The following is a 14429-nucleotide window of genomic DNA, read 5'->3' as shown; positions in this document are numbered from 1 at the left end:
CTATTGGGTTCAGGTCTGGAGACTGGCTAGGCTACTCCAGGACCTTGAGATGCTTCTTACAGAGCCACTCCTTAGTTGCCCTGGCTGTGTGTTTCGGGTCGTTGTCATGCTGGAAGACCCAGCCACGACCCATCTTCAATGCTCTTACTGAGGGAAGGAGGTTGTTGGCCAAGATCTCGCAATACATGGCCCTATCCAACCTCCCCTCAATACGGTGCAGTCGTCCTGTCCCCTTTGCAGAAAAGCATCCCCAAAGAATGATGATTCCACCGCCATGCTTCACGGTTGGGATGGTGTTCTTGGGGTTGTACTCATCCTTCTTCTTCCTCCAAACACGGCGAGTGGAGTTTAAAATAAAAAGCTCTATTTTTGTCTCATCAGACCACATGACCTTCTCCCATTCCTCCTCTGGATCATCCAGATGGTCATTGGCAAACATCAGACGGGCCTGGACATGCGCTGGCTTGAGCAGGGGGAACTTGCGTGCGCTGCAGGATTTTAATCCATGATGGCGTAGTGTGTTACTAATGGTTTTCTTTGAGACTGTGGTCCCAGCTCTCTTCAGGTCATTTACCAGGTCCTGCCGTGTAGTTCTGGGCCGATCCCTCACCTTCCTCATGATCATTGATGCCCCACGAGGTGAGATCTTACATGGAGCCCCAGACCGAGGAAGATTGACCGTCATCTTGAACTTCTTCCATTTTCTAATAATTGCGCCAACAGTTGTTGCCTTTTCACCAAGCTGCTTGCCTATTGTCCTGTAGCCCAAAATCGGCAGTGTATCAAATACTTGTTCTCCCCACTGTATATCCTTGGTTTAATTGTATTGGCTGTAGCAAATCAATTGATGTTTGACTAATCTCTGATGACAGCAGGTTTCTGGCTGCTATATCGTCATTAGCTTCACTTTAAAGCCTCTTGCTACTCATCCATGTATCAAAGGATATTGGAAATTCAATGCTTGCATTTTACAATTTAAAGTTTTTTGTCAAGGTGTCAATGATATAATCGAAAGATCAGTGAAGATAAGTCTTCCTATATGTGTCAGCAAATGGGAATATCTGAAATTTGTGGTCTATAATTTTTCCACCTCTTTAAGCAGGATAAAAAATAAGGCCAATCAGTTAGAAGAGATGAACTTGATCAAAGATATAAACATATGCTGCAGTAAACCATCCCCCAGCAAGACTGAAATTACAATACAAGCCTGGTGAAATCTACAGTATATTAAAAAGGCAAATGTGCTTATATTCATTCTAGAGAAAAGTGGATAAAGGAGGGGGAAAGGAATTAGGCTATGCTTTTCTTCACCAGGAAGAAAGCAGTGTGTGGACTTTTCTGACCCACACATGATCTCTAAGGAAATATGTAAGTTTTACATTAAACTCTGTTCTCTATCATTTTGTAACTATGATGTTGAGTTCTTTAATAGCATTCATGATCACATCCCCAAGATAAATTAGGACTTTAAGAAAGTTAAATATGCTGGGATCTCTATTGAAGAACATCATCAAGCTACACAATGACCATCTATTGACAAATCTCCTAATACTGATTGCTTAATTAACTGCACATTTTTACAGACATTTTAGAAAATGTATCAGCACCAATATTATTTTTATTGGCACCTAGAAAGAAATAAGAGATGTTTGCACTTCTATGTAATACAGTGCTCAAATAAATGAAGGGAACATGTGATCATCACAGTATAACACCAAGTCAGTGAAACTTCAGGGATATCAGTCTGTCCAGTTAGGAAGCAGAAGTGATTGTGAATCAATGTCACCTGTTTTGGTGCAAATGAAAGTAACAACAGGGACACTGGAGAGGCAACTGCAAGGCAGTGGCCACAGTCAATTGCTCTCTCCAGTGTTCCAACTAAGTCAATTGTCATATTCCCTGACTCTTCCCGGACTTTCACTGAATGAATAGCTGAATTTCCATGACCTATAATGAACGGAAAAATAAACAGCCTTAGTGCAGAGTACTGAGCAGACAAAAACCAGCCCACAGTATCGATTTGTGAGTCTTATTTACTAGTTCACAGATGTTTTCAGTGCAAAACTAAGTTTTCACTACTTAAACATACACTGATCAGCCATAACATCATGACCACTGACAGGAGAAATGAATTACACTGATTATCTCATTCTCATGGCACCTGTCAGGGATATATTAAGCAGCAGGTGAACATTCTGTCCTCAAAGTTGATGTGTTAAGCCTGATTTGTGCTTCTACGGGTATGCGTTGTTAATGTCATGTGCGTCTGTACGCAGACCTGCGCAGCATTTATAGTTGTGCGGCCTTGTGCAGCCTTGTTGTGTAGATGGCCATTACACTTCTTCGCACTAGGAGGCGATGTCGCGCAAAACATTGGTTTGTTCGCTTGTAGATCAGGAAAGCTTCATAGAAGAAGTAACTGTATAGTTGGTAAACAATATAATAGACTCTGTGCACCAGCGTAGTGACAAACTTCCGCTTTTGTCTAGAAGTCGGTGTTGCAGTTTCCGGTTTACTTACTAATACTCATCCACATTAGTAAACACCTAAACTCACAACAAGATGAGTGATGCTGTTGTACGGGGAAAAAAAAGAAATATATTGTACGTGATTCATTTAAGTTTCAAGGTACAAGTGGGGCATCATTTTAATCAGGAGAATGTCCTCTTTTTAATAAAATATGGCTTGCGCCATTCAATGACTTCAAATGCTAGAAAATAGTCAGAAAAGGTGATTTTTTTTATATACTTCCACGTAACGCAGGTTTAAGGGCAATTAATACCATATAGGACCAGATGTTTACTTCCTATGTCAGTTGTTATTTTTCAGTTTCGTTGTGAAATGAGGTTACAGTAGTAAAATAAAAGAGGAGACCTGTTTTGGTGCTTTTTTGAGGCTATGGAATTTTAAGCTTCATTCAGGTTAGAAGAGGCTGAACGAAGGTTCATTACAATTCACTTGCTATGGGGACACGCTAGCGTTCCAGCTCAGCCAACGTTCTTTTGCCATTTTTGAGGCTAAGGTGAATTTCTATGCATTCTATTGTCCTGCCTAATACTACACTAAAAAGGAACACGTCGCTAACTAGCTTAGCCGATAGCCGGCCAGCACACCACAGTAAACTACCTACCCTCGTAGTTGTGCAGATAACTCGATACGTAGAGTTCAAATCCCTTGTTCCGCTTGCTTGTTGGAGCAGGGGACCAACATTTCGATGGACATCACTAATGCTTATTTTAGGCAGGTCTTGGAGACATCTACTAAAAACTGAAATTTTGGGCGACGCGGGTGATCGCCTTAAGTAAACTGGAAAATGATATGCCGACATCTGGCTAAAGCGGAAGTTCGTCCATACGCTTGTGCACAGAGCCTATAGGTAGCTAACTAGCTAGATGGGGGAAGACAGTTTCTGGAATGGCGCGTTTGAGAGAGCTAGTAAAATTAAATGAATAAGGAAAGAGATAAGATGCTTGGCACCTGATTTGTTCGCTTGTACTACAAGTTGTAGAGCCGGAAAAATTCACACAAGAAGTATATGTATAGTTGGTAAACAATATAATAGCTATCTAGGTAGAATATAGTGTGCTTGTTCAGCAGATGGGTAATATATATACGAAGAGCTTGTTTGAAATATTTTAGCATGTCAGCTAATCGTTTCAATAATCTTCTGCATTGCTTGAAACCCTTTATTACACATCAAGCCACCCAGTTCACGCAATCCTGCTTCAGGGGATATTTGCTATTCCTCCTCCTGCAAACATTCCTGGGATAGGAGTCACCATCCCCATGTCATCCTTGGAGATGCTGCTTTTTCACTGCATGTAAATCTGATGAAGCTCTTTCCAAGTAAGCAATTGTTTACTGATATTCTGAAAATATTTGGAGGGTTAAATCATAAGCAGATAATGTTAGATTAATAATAGGGTTATGGTTGTATACTTAATACTCTTAAATGTTCTGCCTTCTATTTGCACATTTAGAATTGCCATATGTAGTGCATTTGCATTAAATGCACGTCTATACATACCACTTGTACATACATATACTTAATACTTGTAAATAGTTTGCCCTCTATTTGCACTTCTCATTAGATGCAAACTGCATTTCTTTCTACTGTACAACCAAATGCAGTTAGTCATTGGGGTTTTTGATATTTTAAATTGCAATGTATATTCTGCTTTACCGGGTGCCAACCTGAACAAAAGCAAGAGGATCTACAACTATCAACATTCACGGGCCAGACGTGTGATTGAGAACTCATTTAGTATGACGGTCGCAAGGTGGAGAATTATAGGTACATCGTCGGAATTCCTACCAGACAAATGTACATGTTGTGAAGGCCTACTGCACAACTATCTGCCCTATACAGATGCTGCCAACACATCTGCAACAAAGTATATACCACCTAATTTCAAAGAATCTTTTGAACAATGGCAAGGCACAGCTGGGGAGTGGAAAAGACAGGTCACAGAGGGAGGCACATTGGCTGATGCAGGGAGAGCCTCTCAGGCTGCTGTTGGAGTCTGCAATGACCTGATAAGATTTTTCATGTGCCATGGCAGGATACGGTGCTGAGGGCTAGCCTACTGAACTCTCAGTGAATTATGGACATGCAATTGTACATACAAATATTTAACAAAATAAAGAGGTTTTCTTTAAATGTGTAAAAGTACTGCAAACAGTGAAAAGAGCAGACTACATAGAACTTATTTAAAATGCAGAGAAGGTGCATTCAAATATTTTGTTCAAACATGGACTTTCTCTGCATTTTAAATCAAAGAATAAATAAAATTAAAATTAAATAACTCAAAATGTCAACATCCATGAAGTATGCAAATTATTTTGACTCAAATCACAAACAAAAGTTATTTAGTCATTTTGAAAAAGATTACTTTAACCACATTGGGGTGTGTATTCAAACAGTGTCTTAGCACTTTCTTTCCCCATCTCAAATAAAAGCTGATGCATTTTGAACTTGGCTAGACCTTTTATGTTGTGGCATTTCGCAGATCAGTTCACTTATGGTGTGACAAAATCTGGCAATATCATCATCAAACTCTGAAGTGAGCATAGCATGTCTCTCCTCCCTCTTTTCTGCGCTGATCCAGGAGGTTGAGCTGTAAGGACATCGTTCTTCCTAATTTTATTTGGTGCTCTCTAGGAGGATGAAGAGGAGTTGAGGCAGGATGTACCTGGAGAGACTCCTAGGTTGTTTTTGGTGGACAGGTCTTTGGTAATTAGACATGGCAGGTTCTAATGGTTGTCTGTTCTCAGTCTCGGTGTCAACTGATGTTACAAGTTACATTTGAGTCCAGGTCAGTTTCAGATGACTGTAGGATTGATGAGCTGCTGAATGGGGGAGAGGGGCATAACATAAGCTTGCAGTACATGACTACTGAAAATAAACTGGCATATGCCTGCTTATGCCTGCTTACCTTAAACGTATGCCACAATATCACTGTCGTTGTATAAAAGTAATCTTTATTTTATCATTATCTCTTCTCTCTGCTGTCTCCTGTCCTCTGGTCCACTATGGTCTACTCTCTCTTCCATGTCCCCTGTTGGCTCTCTATACTATTCTGTCCCTCACTATCAAGACTTTTGTCCCTTCCCTGCCTACTAAAGTAATGCATAAACGTATAAAAACACAAAGTATAGAGAGATGGTAAATACATATTTTAATTTAACTTTAAAGTTGCCTGACACTTGTCCCTGCTCCCCCATTAATTTTCTTCTAAAACTATTTACTCATCACGTCAACACATTTACTTAGCATTTAATGTTGGATGAACAACTAGCTAGCATGGCAAAATAGTACTATTAGTGTTAGCTAGCCAAACTTGCTTTACATAAAATGTCTGTTTCTACAGGTACATCTAAATATAACTGCATTTAACTGAGTAGTTAGCTAATTAACAGCCATTAGCAGCCATGCAAACAAACAACTGGTAAAGTGAACGCAACAGAATCACTGATGTATACACTTTTAATACAATGTGACTAAAATGTTCGTTTACTCCCAGTCCATAGGGATAACTCAAGTGTATTGAGGAAATAGGTCAACTAACTTGTTTTTGTTTCCTGTGTTGCTAATACGAATATTTAATCTTTACTGGCCAGTTATCCAACTTTGTAGTAGAAGTAATCAAAAATGAATTTGCCAATTAATAAAACTTTTTTCCTCTACACAATTGGAGTTGGTTTCACTGTGGTTTATGTGCTCGGACAGCCAAGAAAGCATTATATAAAACAGAGGTACTTTTTCCCCTCCTGCATCTCCACTTTTACTCTTCAGTTTCTTCTTTATTCTTTCATATTTGTCCCTCATCAGTTTCCACCTTTTCTGGCAAGTTGCTGGCTCTTCCCCCAGAATTTCTCCTATACTATCAAAAGTTCCTCGATTCGAGCCATGCCTTCAGACTCCATTGTTGCTTCATCTTTGTTGATAAAGGAAATCAAATATAGCAGGAATTCCGTACCCTCTGTAAAACCCTCCCTCCGCCATCCAACCAATCATCCTTTGTGCGGCTCTGCGATTCACGTATGCGTAGCTACGCGCTTTTAGATTCTTGAGCTGGTTCGCGTAGCCTATGTTGTCTGGTGGTGCGGGCCTGTGTGGCTCTCTACGCTGTCCGCAAATCCTATGCAAACGCGCTTGACATTGAAGCATATAACAGGCGTAGGAAAAATGGCCAAGCATAAGGTTCTGAGTGACTTTGACAAGGGCCAAATTGTGATGGCTAGATGACTGGATCAGAGCATCTCTAAAATTGCTGCCCTTGTCAGGTGTTCTGTCTGCAGTGGTCAGTACCTATCAAAAGTGGTCCAAAGAAGGAAAAGCGGTAAACCAGTGACAGGGTCATGGGTGGCCAAGGCTCATTGATGCACATTGGGAGTGAAGGCTGGCCCGTGTAGTCCCATCCAACTGAAGAACTTCTTTAGCTCAAATTGCTGAAAAAGTTAATGTTGGTACTGATAGAAAGGTGTCAGAACACACAGTGCATTGTAGTTTGTTGCGTGTGTGCCTACAATGGGCACGTGAGTATCAGAACTGGACCACGGAGCAATGGAAGAAGTTGGCCTAGTCTGATGAATCATGTTTTCTTTTACATCACGTGGTTGGCTGGGTGCGTGTGCGTCGCTCACCTGGAGAACACATGGCACCAGGATGCACTATGGGAAAAAAGCAACCAGGCGGAGGCAGTGTGATGCTTTGTATAATGTTCTGCTGGGAAACCTTGAGTCCTGCCATTCATGTGGATGTTACTTTGACACGTACCACCTACCTAAGCATTGTTGCAGACCACGTGCACCCCTTCATGGCAACGGTATTCCCTGATGGCATTGGCCTCTTTCAGCAGGATCATGTGCCCTGCCACAATGCAAAAATAGTTCAGGAATGGTTTGAGGAACACCACAACGAGTTCAAGGTGTTGGCTTGGCCTCCAAATTCCCCAGATCTCAATCCAATCGAGCATCTGTGGGATTTGCTGGACAAACAAGTCCGATCCATGGAGGCCCCACCTCGCAATTTACAGGACTTAAAGGATCTGGTGCTAATGTCTTGGTGCCAGATACCACAGCACACATACAGAGTTCTAGTGGAGACCATGCCTCGACGGGTCAGGGCTGTTTTTGTGGCAAAAGGGGGACCTACACAGTATTAGGCAGGTGGTCATCATGTTATGGCTGATCAGTGTAATGCACAATTAAGGTTATGCTCCTGTCGGCTTCATGCGGGTAGCATGCTTCTTACTGTTTATGTGGCTCCCTCTCCCATATTTGATAGATTGATAGTAGTTTTACAAACTGCACAGTTAACTTTTCTATCACCAACTTTTAGAACCCAGTCTTTGAAGTCATCATTATGTAGCCAAAGCCCTTGAAATTGACATTTTCCAGGCATGTTTGCCTTCGTTAGCATGTACAGGAGACTGCATATCTTGACTGAAGTGATTGTCAGTTGACGAGCAGGAAGGGGATAAATGGACGCAGAAAAATTAAGGGCCTAACCATAACAATACGCAATAGGGGAAATGCGTGAAAAAACCCAATAAAGAAGAATACTGCAAGAAAAATAAATTTTGATAAATGGCAAATAAAACTTAAACCTGCTACAAAATTCCCTGACATTCCAAGACTTTGACAAAAAATGTTATTAAATCCCCTGACTTTCAGGGAAAACCAGAACTGGCAGGTCCGCCAATGGTGCCCTATTGTCTTCACAGATGAGAGCAGGTTCACACTGAGCACATGTGACAGTCGTGCAAGAATCAGGAGATGCCGTGGTTAACGTTATGCTGCCTGCAACATCATCCAGCATGACCGGTTTGGCGGTGGGTCAGTGATGGTCTGGGGAGGTTCATCACTGGAGGGTCACACAGACCCTAAAGCGAAGGAATCACATTTCAAAATATTTTATTATATGTACCTTTTGGGAGAATTTCTTTCACACAGATTACATTTTTATCAGAATTCTTGTGTGTTTTGTGACCAAGACATTGACACAACTGGCCAACTGTTTTTACTTCCGTATTTACAGAAAAACATTTTGCAACGATATTTCATTGGTTAGAAAAAACATATTTTTGATGACTGCATTTACTTGCTAAGGTTTGCTAACTTTAGGGTTAAGTTAAGGTTAGTGGATGGATAGTTAAAATTCTACTGACAGTCAGTAGATAATCTGTAGAGCATCAACAGAAAAATATAATATAATAATATATCTCTGATGGTGACGCAAAGACATTTCAGGTTATGAAAATTTTCTATAGCCAGATCTTTCATTATTATGCTTTCAGCATGGTTAGTTGTTTTATTGTTGCTTCACAATAGTGTGCATGTATTATTATTACATTTTGTGTCGAATAGGGTTGTTTTGATTTTCTTTTTGGGTGTTCCTGTGCACTACATGTTTCGTTGAGGTAGCTCGAAGTCTAGTATTAAAGTCAAGTTCAGCAGTGACGCACGATGGCAAGTTTTTCTTATCTCAGTAAAGCGATGCACAGTATGGCTACAACTAGCTTATCGCACTCTACTGTCCCGAGTTATATTAACACTTTTTTGACTGAATGACATTTGTGGAATTATAAACAGTTTTATTTTCACATAATCAAAACTAATAAGCTTTGGCTCGCTTTAGTATGGGTCAAGGGCGGAACATTGGTACTAGACATGTGGGGACAGTCTGGCAGGGGTTTGAGGGTATGCCTCCAGAAACATTTATTTTCTGAATTTCTACAAAACTAAATATAAAACGCATGGCAATTCAAGCAGTTTCAGCTTTCATTAAAGTATACCAAATTTTCCATTATAATACTTGAAAAAGTCAATAAAAATGTTAAGAAAAAATACTTTTGCACTGATTTCTGGTGAATAAAGTAAGATACCTGCAATTTACTGTTTTGGAAATTGCTGAAAACAATGTTACATTGCAAAATTCCAGATGTGTAAAAATTATTAAGTACCAGTTGTTGTCACCAGTCTAGGAATGTTCCTACAGTAATTAAGGCAGAAATTATCGGGTAAAGGGAGTAACTAACCAGTGACTAAATTGATCCTATTTCATTCTTGCTTTTCATTTCATTGATCAATGGTTAGTTCTGATCTCCCTTTTTGCCTGGTAATTTAGGTTACTCCTGCATATTTCACAGACTAGTCTCCCTTGGCTATCTGACCCTGGTAGCTGGGACCCTTCTGATCCTGCTATGTTGAGCTTGATGTGTGCTGATGACTAATTAAACTGCAGAGCTTTATTAAAGTCTAACAAAAAAAGTTGACATTTGATTTAGTTAAAGAAGCTGACAGATACTTAAAATACTTAAAACTCATCAAAGGCAAGTTTATTTGTATAGCACAATTCATACACGGGCAATTCAAAGTGCATTACATTAGAAAAAAACTAATGTCAGGTATACTAGAAATATATTTAGTGTAAGGTTTGTGTAAATGGAGACTGAGGAAGAGATGCAGGATCGAACAAAAATTGGTTAAATCCAGAAAGAACAAAATACATCCAAAGGTGCAGCTTTGGTCCAAAGTGGATACCCACAAACTACCCATATACTTAGACAGAGCTTGAACTTTCTTATCAAAAATAACAGACAAATGAGTGTTCTAAAAGGCAGGCAGTAAATACACATTCCAATCAGTAAAACTAAAACAGGTGATACAAAGAAGCAGTCTATAGAGCTGGATAGAGTACCTGATGTTCTCAGAAGGTGGGTGCTGCAACAGAACATGAGAAGTAACAGCGGTCTTGGAATCTGAGGTGACCCGGACATAAGCATAAAAGACAAACCATACAAATATAATAAAATCATGTTTAGAAGGGCTAAACGATTCTTAAAAGATTAATTAAAGGCAGAAGAAGGTTTTGAGCCTAGATTCAAATTAGCAAGTCTAAGATTTTCTGGCAATTTGTTCCAACTCTGCAGAGCATAATGACTAAAGGCTCTCTAACCAAACCTCTGTCCTTACTTCCGGAATGGTTAGCAGACCAGACCAGAGGGTTCATACTGAGAGAGTATGTCTGAAATGTAATTTATAGTAGTAGCAATATCTTAAAATCAATTATATGAAATACAGGGAGCCAGTGCAGAGACCTGAGAATTGGGGTAGTGTTTCTTATTTTTTGTTGGAACTCCAGCACCAGCATTCTTAATGAGCCACAGTTTTTTATTTTTTATTTAGAGAGATCTGAAAACAGGTCATTACAGTAGTCCAACCTACGGGAGATGAAAGCGTGGATACATTTTTCTAGATCTTGTCTGGAAATGAATCCTCTATTTCCTGTATTTCAAGTTTTTAAGCTGATAATAGGCTTTGTTATTAATTTTATGTGGCTACTGAAATTCAGATCAGAATCCGTAATTACCCCAAGATTTTTGACTTGTCTTTAATCTTAAGGGACCATGTGTCAAGGTAATTACTGATTGTCTGTCTCTTGTCTTTGGCACCAAAGAAAATTCTATCAGTTTTATCTTTGTTTAATTGAAGTTCTGGCCTATCTAATCATTGATTTGTTCAAGGCACTGGCGGAGTGAGTCTACAGGACAATCGTCCCTAGATGAGAGAGCTCTATAAATTTGGGTGTCATCTGCATAATTATGATAAGCCATTTTGTTGCTTTCCATGATTTGGGATAACGGTAGCATATAAATGTTCAATTAAAGAGGCCCCAGGCTAGAGCCTTGCAGAACTCCACATGTCATGCGAGTTCTCTCTGATACACAGTTGCCTATGAAGACCTGAGTATTCCCACTCTTGTGATTAAGACTTCAGCCAATTTAGGACCATGTCACTAAGACCAACCCAGGTTTCCAGTCTGTCTAGCACTACTGTATGGTCAACGGTGTCAAACACTGCACTAAGATCCAACACTACGATTTACATTTTATCAGAATCAGTGTTTAGATGAATGTTGTTTAAAATGTTAATAAGGCCAGTTTCAGTGCTGTGATAGGTCTGAAACCCTGATTAGAAAGGATCAATGTAACCATGTGAGTCAAAGAAATTGCTTATTTGTTAGACTTTCCTAAAAATGTTTTTACCTATGAAAGCTAAATTTAATATAGGTCTGTAGTTGCTGACTACACAAGGGTCTAGGCTACACTTTTTTAACAGAGGCTTAATTACTGCAATTTTCAGGGCCTTTTGAAAATTGCCTGATAAGAGGGTATTATTTGTAGTAGGTCTATTGCCAAGCAGCTAAAAACATAATTAAAACGTTGTAGGCACAGCATCAAGGCAGCAGCAGGACATCATAAAATGTTGTACAGTTTTTGTCAATTGCATTAAACTGTGTCATGCTTACCAAATTCCTTTTATGTGAATTTAGTGGTGTCAATCTTTTTATTGTTGTGGAGTTTTTAATCACTTGTTTACGTACGAAAGAGGGCAGTTTTGCTTGTGTAAAACTATCCAAAGTTAGTGCCTACCAATATATTGCAGTCCTTAAATTTATCTAAAATGTTATAGTAATTATTTTTTAGGGTTTCAGTGATTTTTCTAGCTGTGTCTCCTTACATGTAACACACAGGCTTTATTTAGTACTAGATACAGTTTTTACATATTAACTCCTTTGCAGGATCCCATACTTTATACTTAGGAAAAGCATCCATTGAAGCAGAGCTTTAAAGAGCTTTCAACTCATGTTTATGCAGAATGTATAATGGCATAATCTATTTTTTTAACATTAGATTGTGGTCAATCATTTCATAAAACTCCTAATATTCATAATATTCTTTTAGCTAATAATTCAGTTATGAAAGTACAAATCATAAGGACAAAGGATATAGATGTGGTGTATCACTGACACAAATATTCCACACGTGTTTATATTAGTGATTTAAGATACCAATATGTAATACAAACCTATGTCAGAAAGATGTTGCCCTTAATGGGCAAAATGTTAAAGAAAGTGCTTATGGATTTAATTTCCTTTCTTGTATAAGAACCAAGGTCATAAAACACATTCTTCTTGCATACAGTGCAGATTAAGGCTGTAAATACTGGCAAGACTATAAAAGCTGTTGTTCTGTAAAAATACTAATAAACTTGGAAATATTAATAGAAATATGTGGCACCTGGCAACACCTCGCAACACCCTGCAAGGCTTTTCAACACTAAAAACATGTCTGTATTGCAGTGTTGAAAATTAACAGTAACTATCCTGTAGAAATCTAATTTCGCTAATACCCTAATAGTTGTGTTCACTAGTCCTTCACTTATAGTGGCCGCAGCATGATTAATAAAGAAACTATATGAATTTAGAATTTCAACCTGATCATGTTACTGAAATGTTTCTCTTCTGTCTACCACAGAAGGATGAGTTTGACGACAGTACCATCGAGCTGAGCAAAGTGCAAAGCGTCAAGGTAGGTTAGGGGTAGAACTTTCTAGTCCGTTCGTTTATCAAAACCATTTGTCCCTGGTTAATAACCTTCCATCTGCTAACTGTCTCTCTGTCCTGTGTTTTTATATCCAGGCGGTGGCTAAGAAGCGCCGCGAACGGGGTCTCCCTCGGGCCTTTGAGATCTTCACTGACAGTAAGACATACGTCCTGAAGGCTCGTGACGAGAAGCATGCAGAGGAGTGGCTCCAGTGCATCAATGTTGCTGTGGCACAGGCAAAAGAGAGGGAGAACAGAGAGGCCACCACCTACCTATGACCTGGGAGATATTCTCTTAAACCAAACCCAGTTTACAGCCACCTGGGGACAAAAAAGGCTGTCCTTTCGTCTGACAGCTAGCTACAGTGAGGGAAAAAATTATTTGATCCCCTGCTGATTTTTTACGTTTGCCCGCTGACAAATTATCAGTCCATAATTTTAATTGTAGGTTTATTTGAACAGTGAGAGACAGAATAACAACAACAAAATCCAGAAAAACGCATGTCAAAAATTGTACAAACTGATTTGCATTTTAATGAGTGAAATAAGTATTCGACCCCTCTGCAAAACATGACTTAGTACTTTGTGGCAAAATCCTTGTTGGCAATCACAGAGGTCAGATATTTCCAACAGGTTTGCACACATCTCAGGAGGGATTATGTCCCACTCCTCTTTGCAGATCTTCTCCAAGTCATTAAGGTTTCGAGGCTGAAGTTTGGCAACTCGAACCTTCAGCTCCCTCCACAGATTTTCTATGGGACCTTAACGTGCTTCTTCTTGAGCAACTCCTTTGTTGCCTTGGCTGTGTGTTTTGGGTCATTGTCATGCTGAAACACCCATCCACGTTTTCAATGCCCTGGCTGAGGGAAGGTGGTTCTCACCCAAGATTTGACGGTACCTGGCCCCGTCTATCATCCCTTTGTTGCTGTGAAGTTATCCTGTCCCCTTAGCAGAAAAACACCCCCAAAGCATGATGTTTCCACCTCCATGTTTGATGGTGGGGATGGTGTTCTTGGGGTCATAGGCAGCATTCCTCCTCCTCCAAACACGACGAGTTGAGTTAATGCCAAAGAGCTCGATTTTGGTCTCATCTGACTACAGCACTTTCACCCAGTTCTCTTCTGAATCATTCAGATGTTCATTGGCAAACTTGAACATGTACAGAAGGGGGACTTTGAGTAGGGGGACTTTGCGGGCGCTGCAGGATTTCAGTCCTTCACGGCGTAGTGTGTTACCAATTGTTTTCTTAGTAACTATGGTCCCAGCTTCCTTGAGATCATTGACAAGATCCTCCCATGTAGTTCTGGGCTGATTCCTCACTGTTCTCATGGTCATTGCAACTCCACGAGCCCGAGACAGAGGGAGATTGACCGTTTTTTTTTGTGTTTCTTCCATTTACGAATAATCGCACAAACTGTTGTCACCTTCTCACCAAGTTGCTTGGCGATGGTCTTGTAGCCCATTCCAGCCTTGTGTAGGTCTACAATCTTGTCCCTGACATCCTTGGACAGCTCTTTGGTCTTGACTATGGTGGAGT

General features: G+C 39.9%; 1 protein-coding gene across 1 annotated transcript in view; it reads left to right on the top strand.

The window, feature by feature from the left end:
* The window catches only part of veph1 (ventricular zone expressed PH domain-containing 1), a 167046-nt gene extending 153679 nt beyond the window's left edge, over positions 1-13367 (top strand). Inside the window, exons 14-15 of the mRNA XM_010899975.3 lie at positions 12825-12878; positions 12989-13367. Coding sequence (XP_010898277.2) covers positions 12825-12878; positions 12989-13171 — 237 coding nt within the window. The 3' untranslated portion in view covers positions 13172-13367. The remainder of the gene's footprint in view (positions 1-12824; positions 12879-12988) is intronic.
* Positions 13368-14429: the final 1062 nt, after the last annotated feature.

This window comes from Esox lucius, chromosome 1 (genome assembly GCF_011004845.1).
Source record: "Esox lucius isolate fEsoLuc1 chromosome 1, fEsoLuc1.pri, whole genome shotgun sequence".
Taxonomy (NCBI): Eukaryota; Metazoa; Chordata; class Actinopteri; order Esociformes; family Esocidae; genus Esox; species Esox lucius.
Note: the sequence above shows the minus strand (reverse complement) of the source record. Positions and strands in the feature narration are given on the sequence as shown.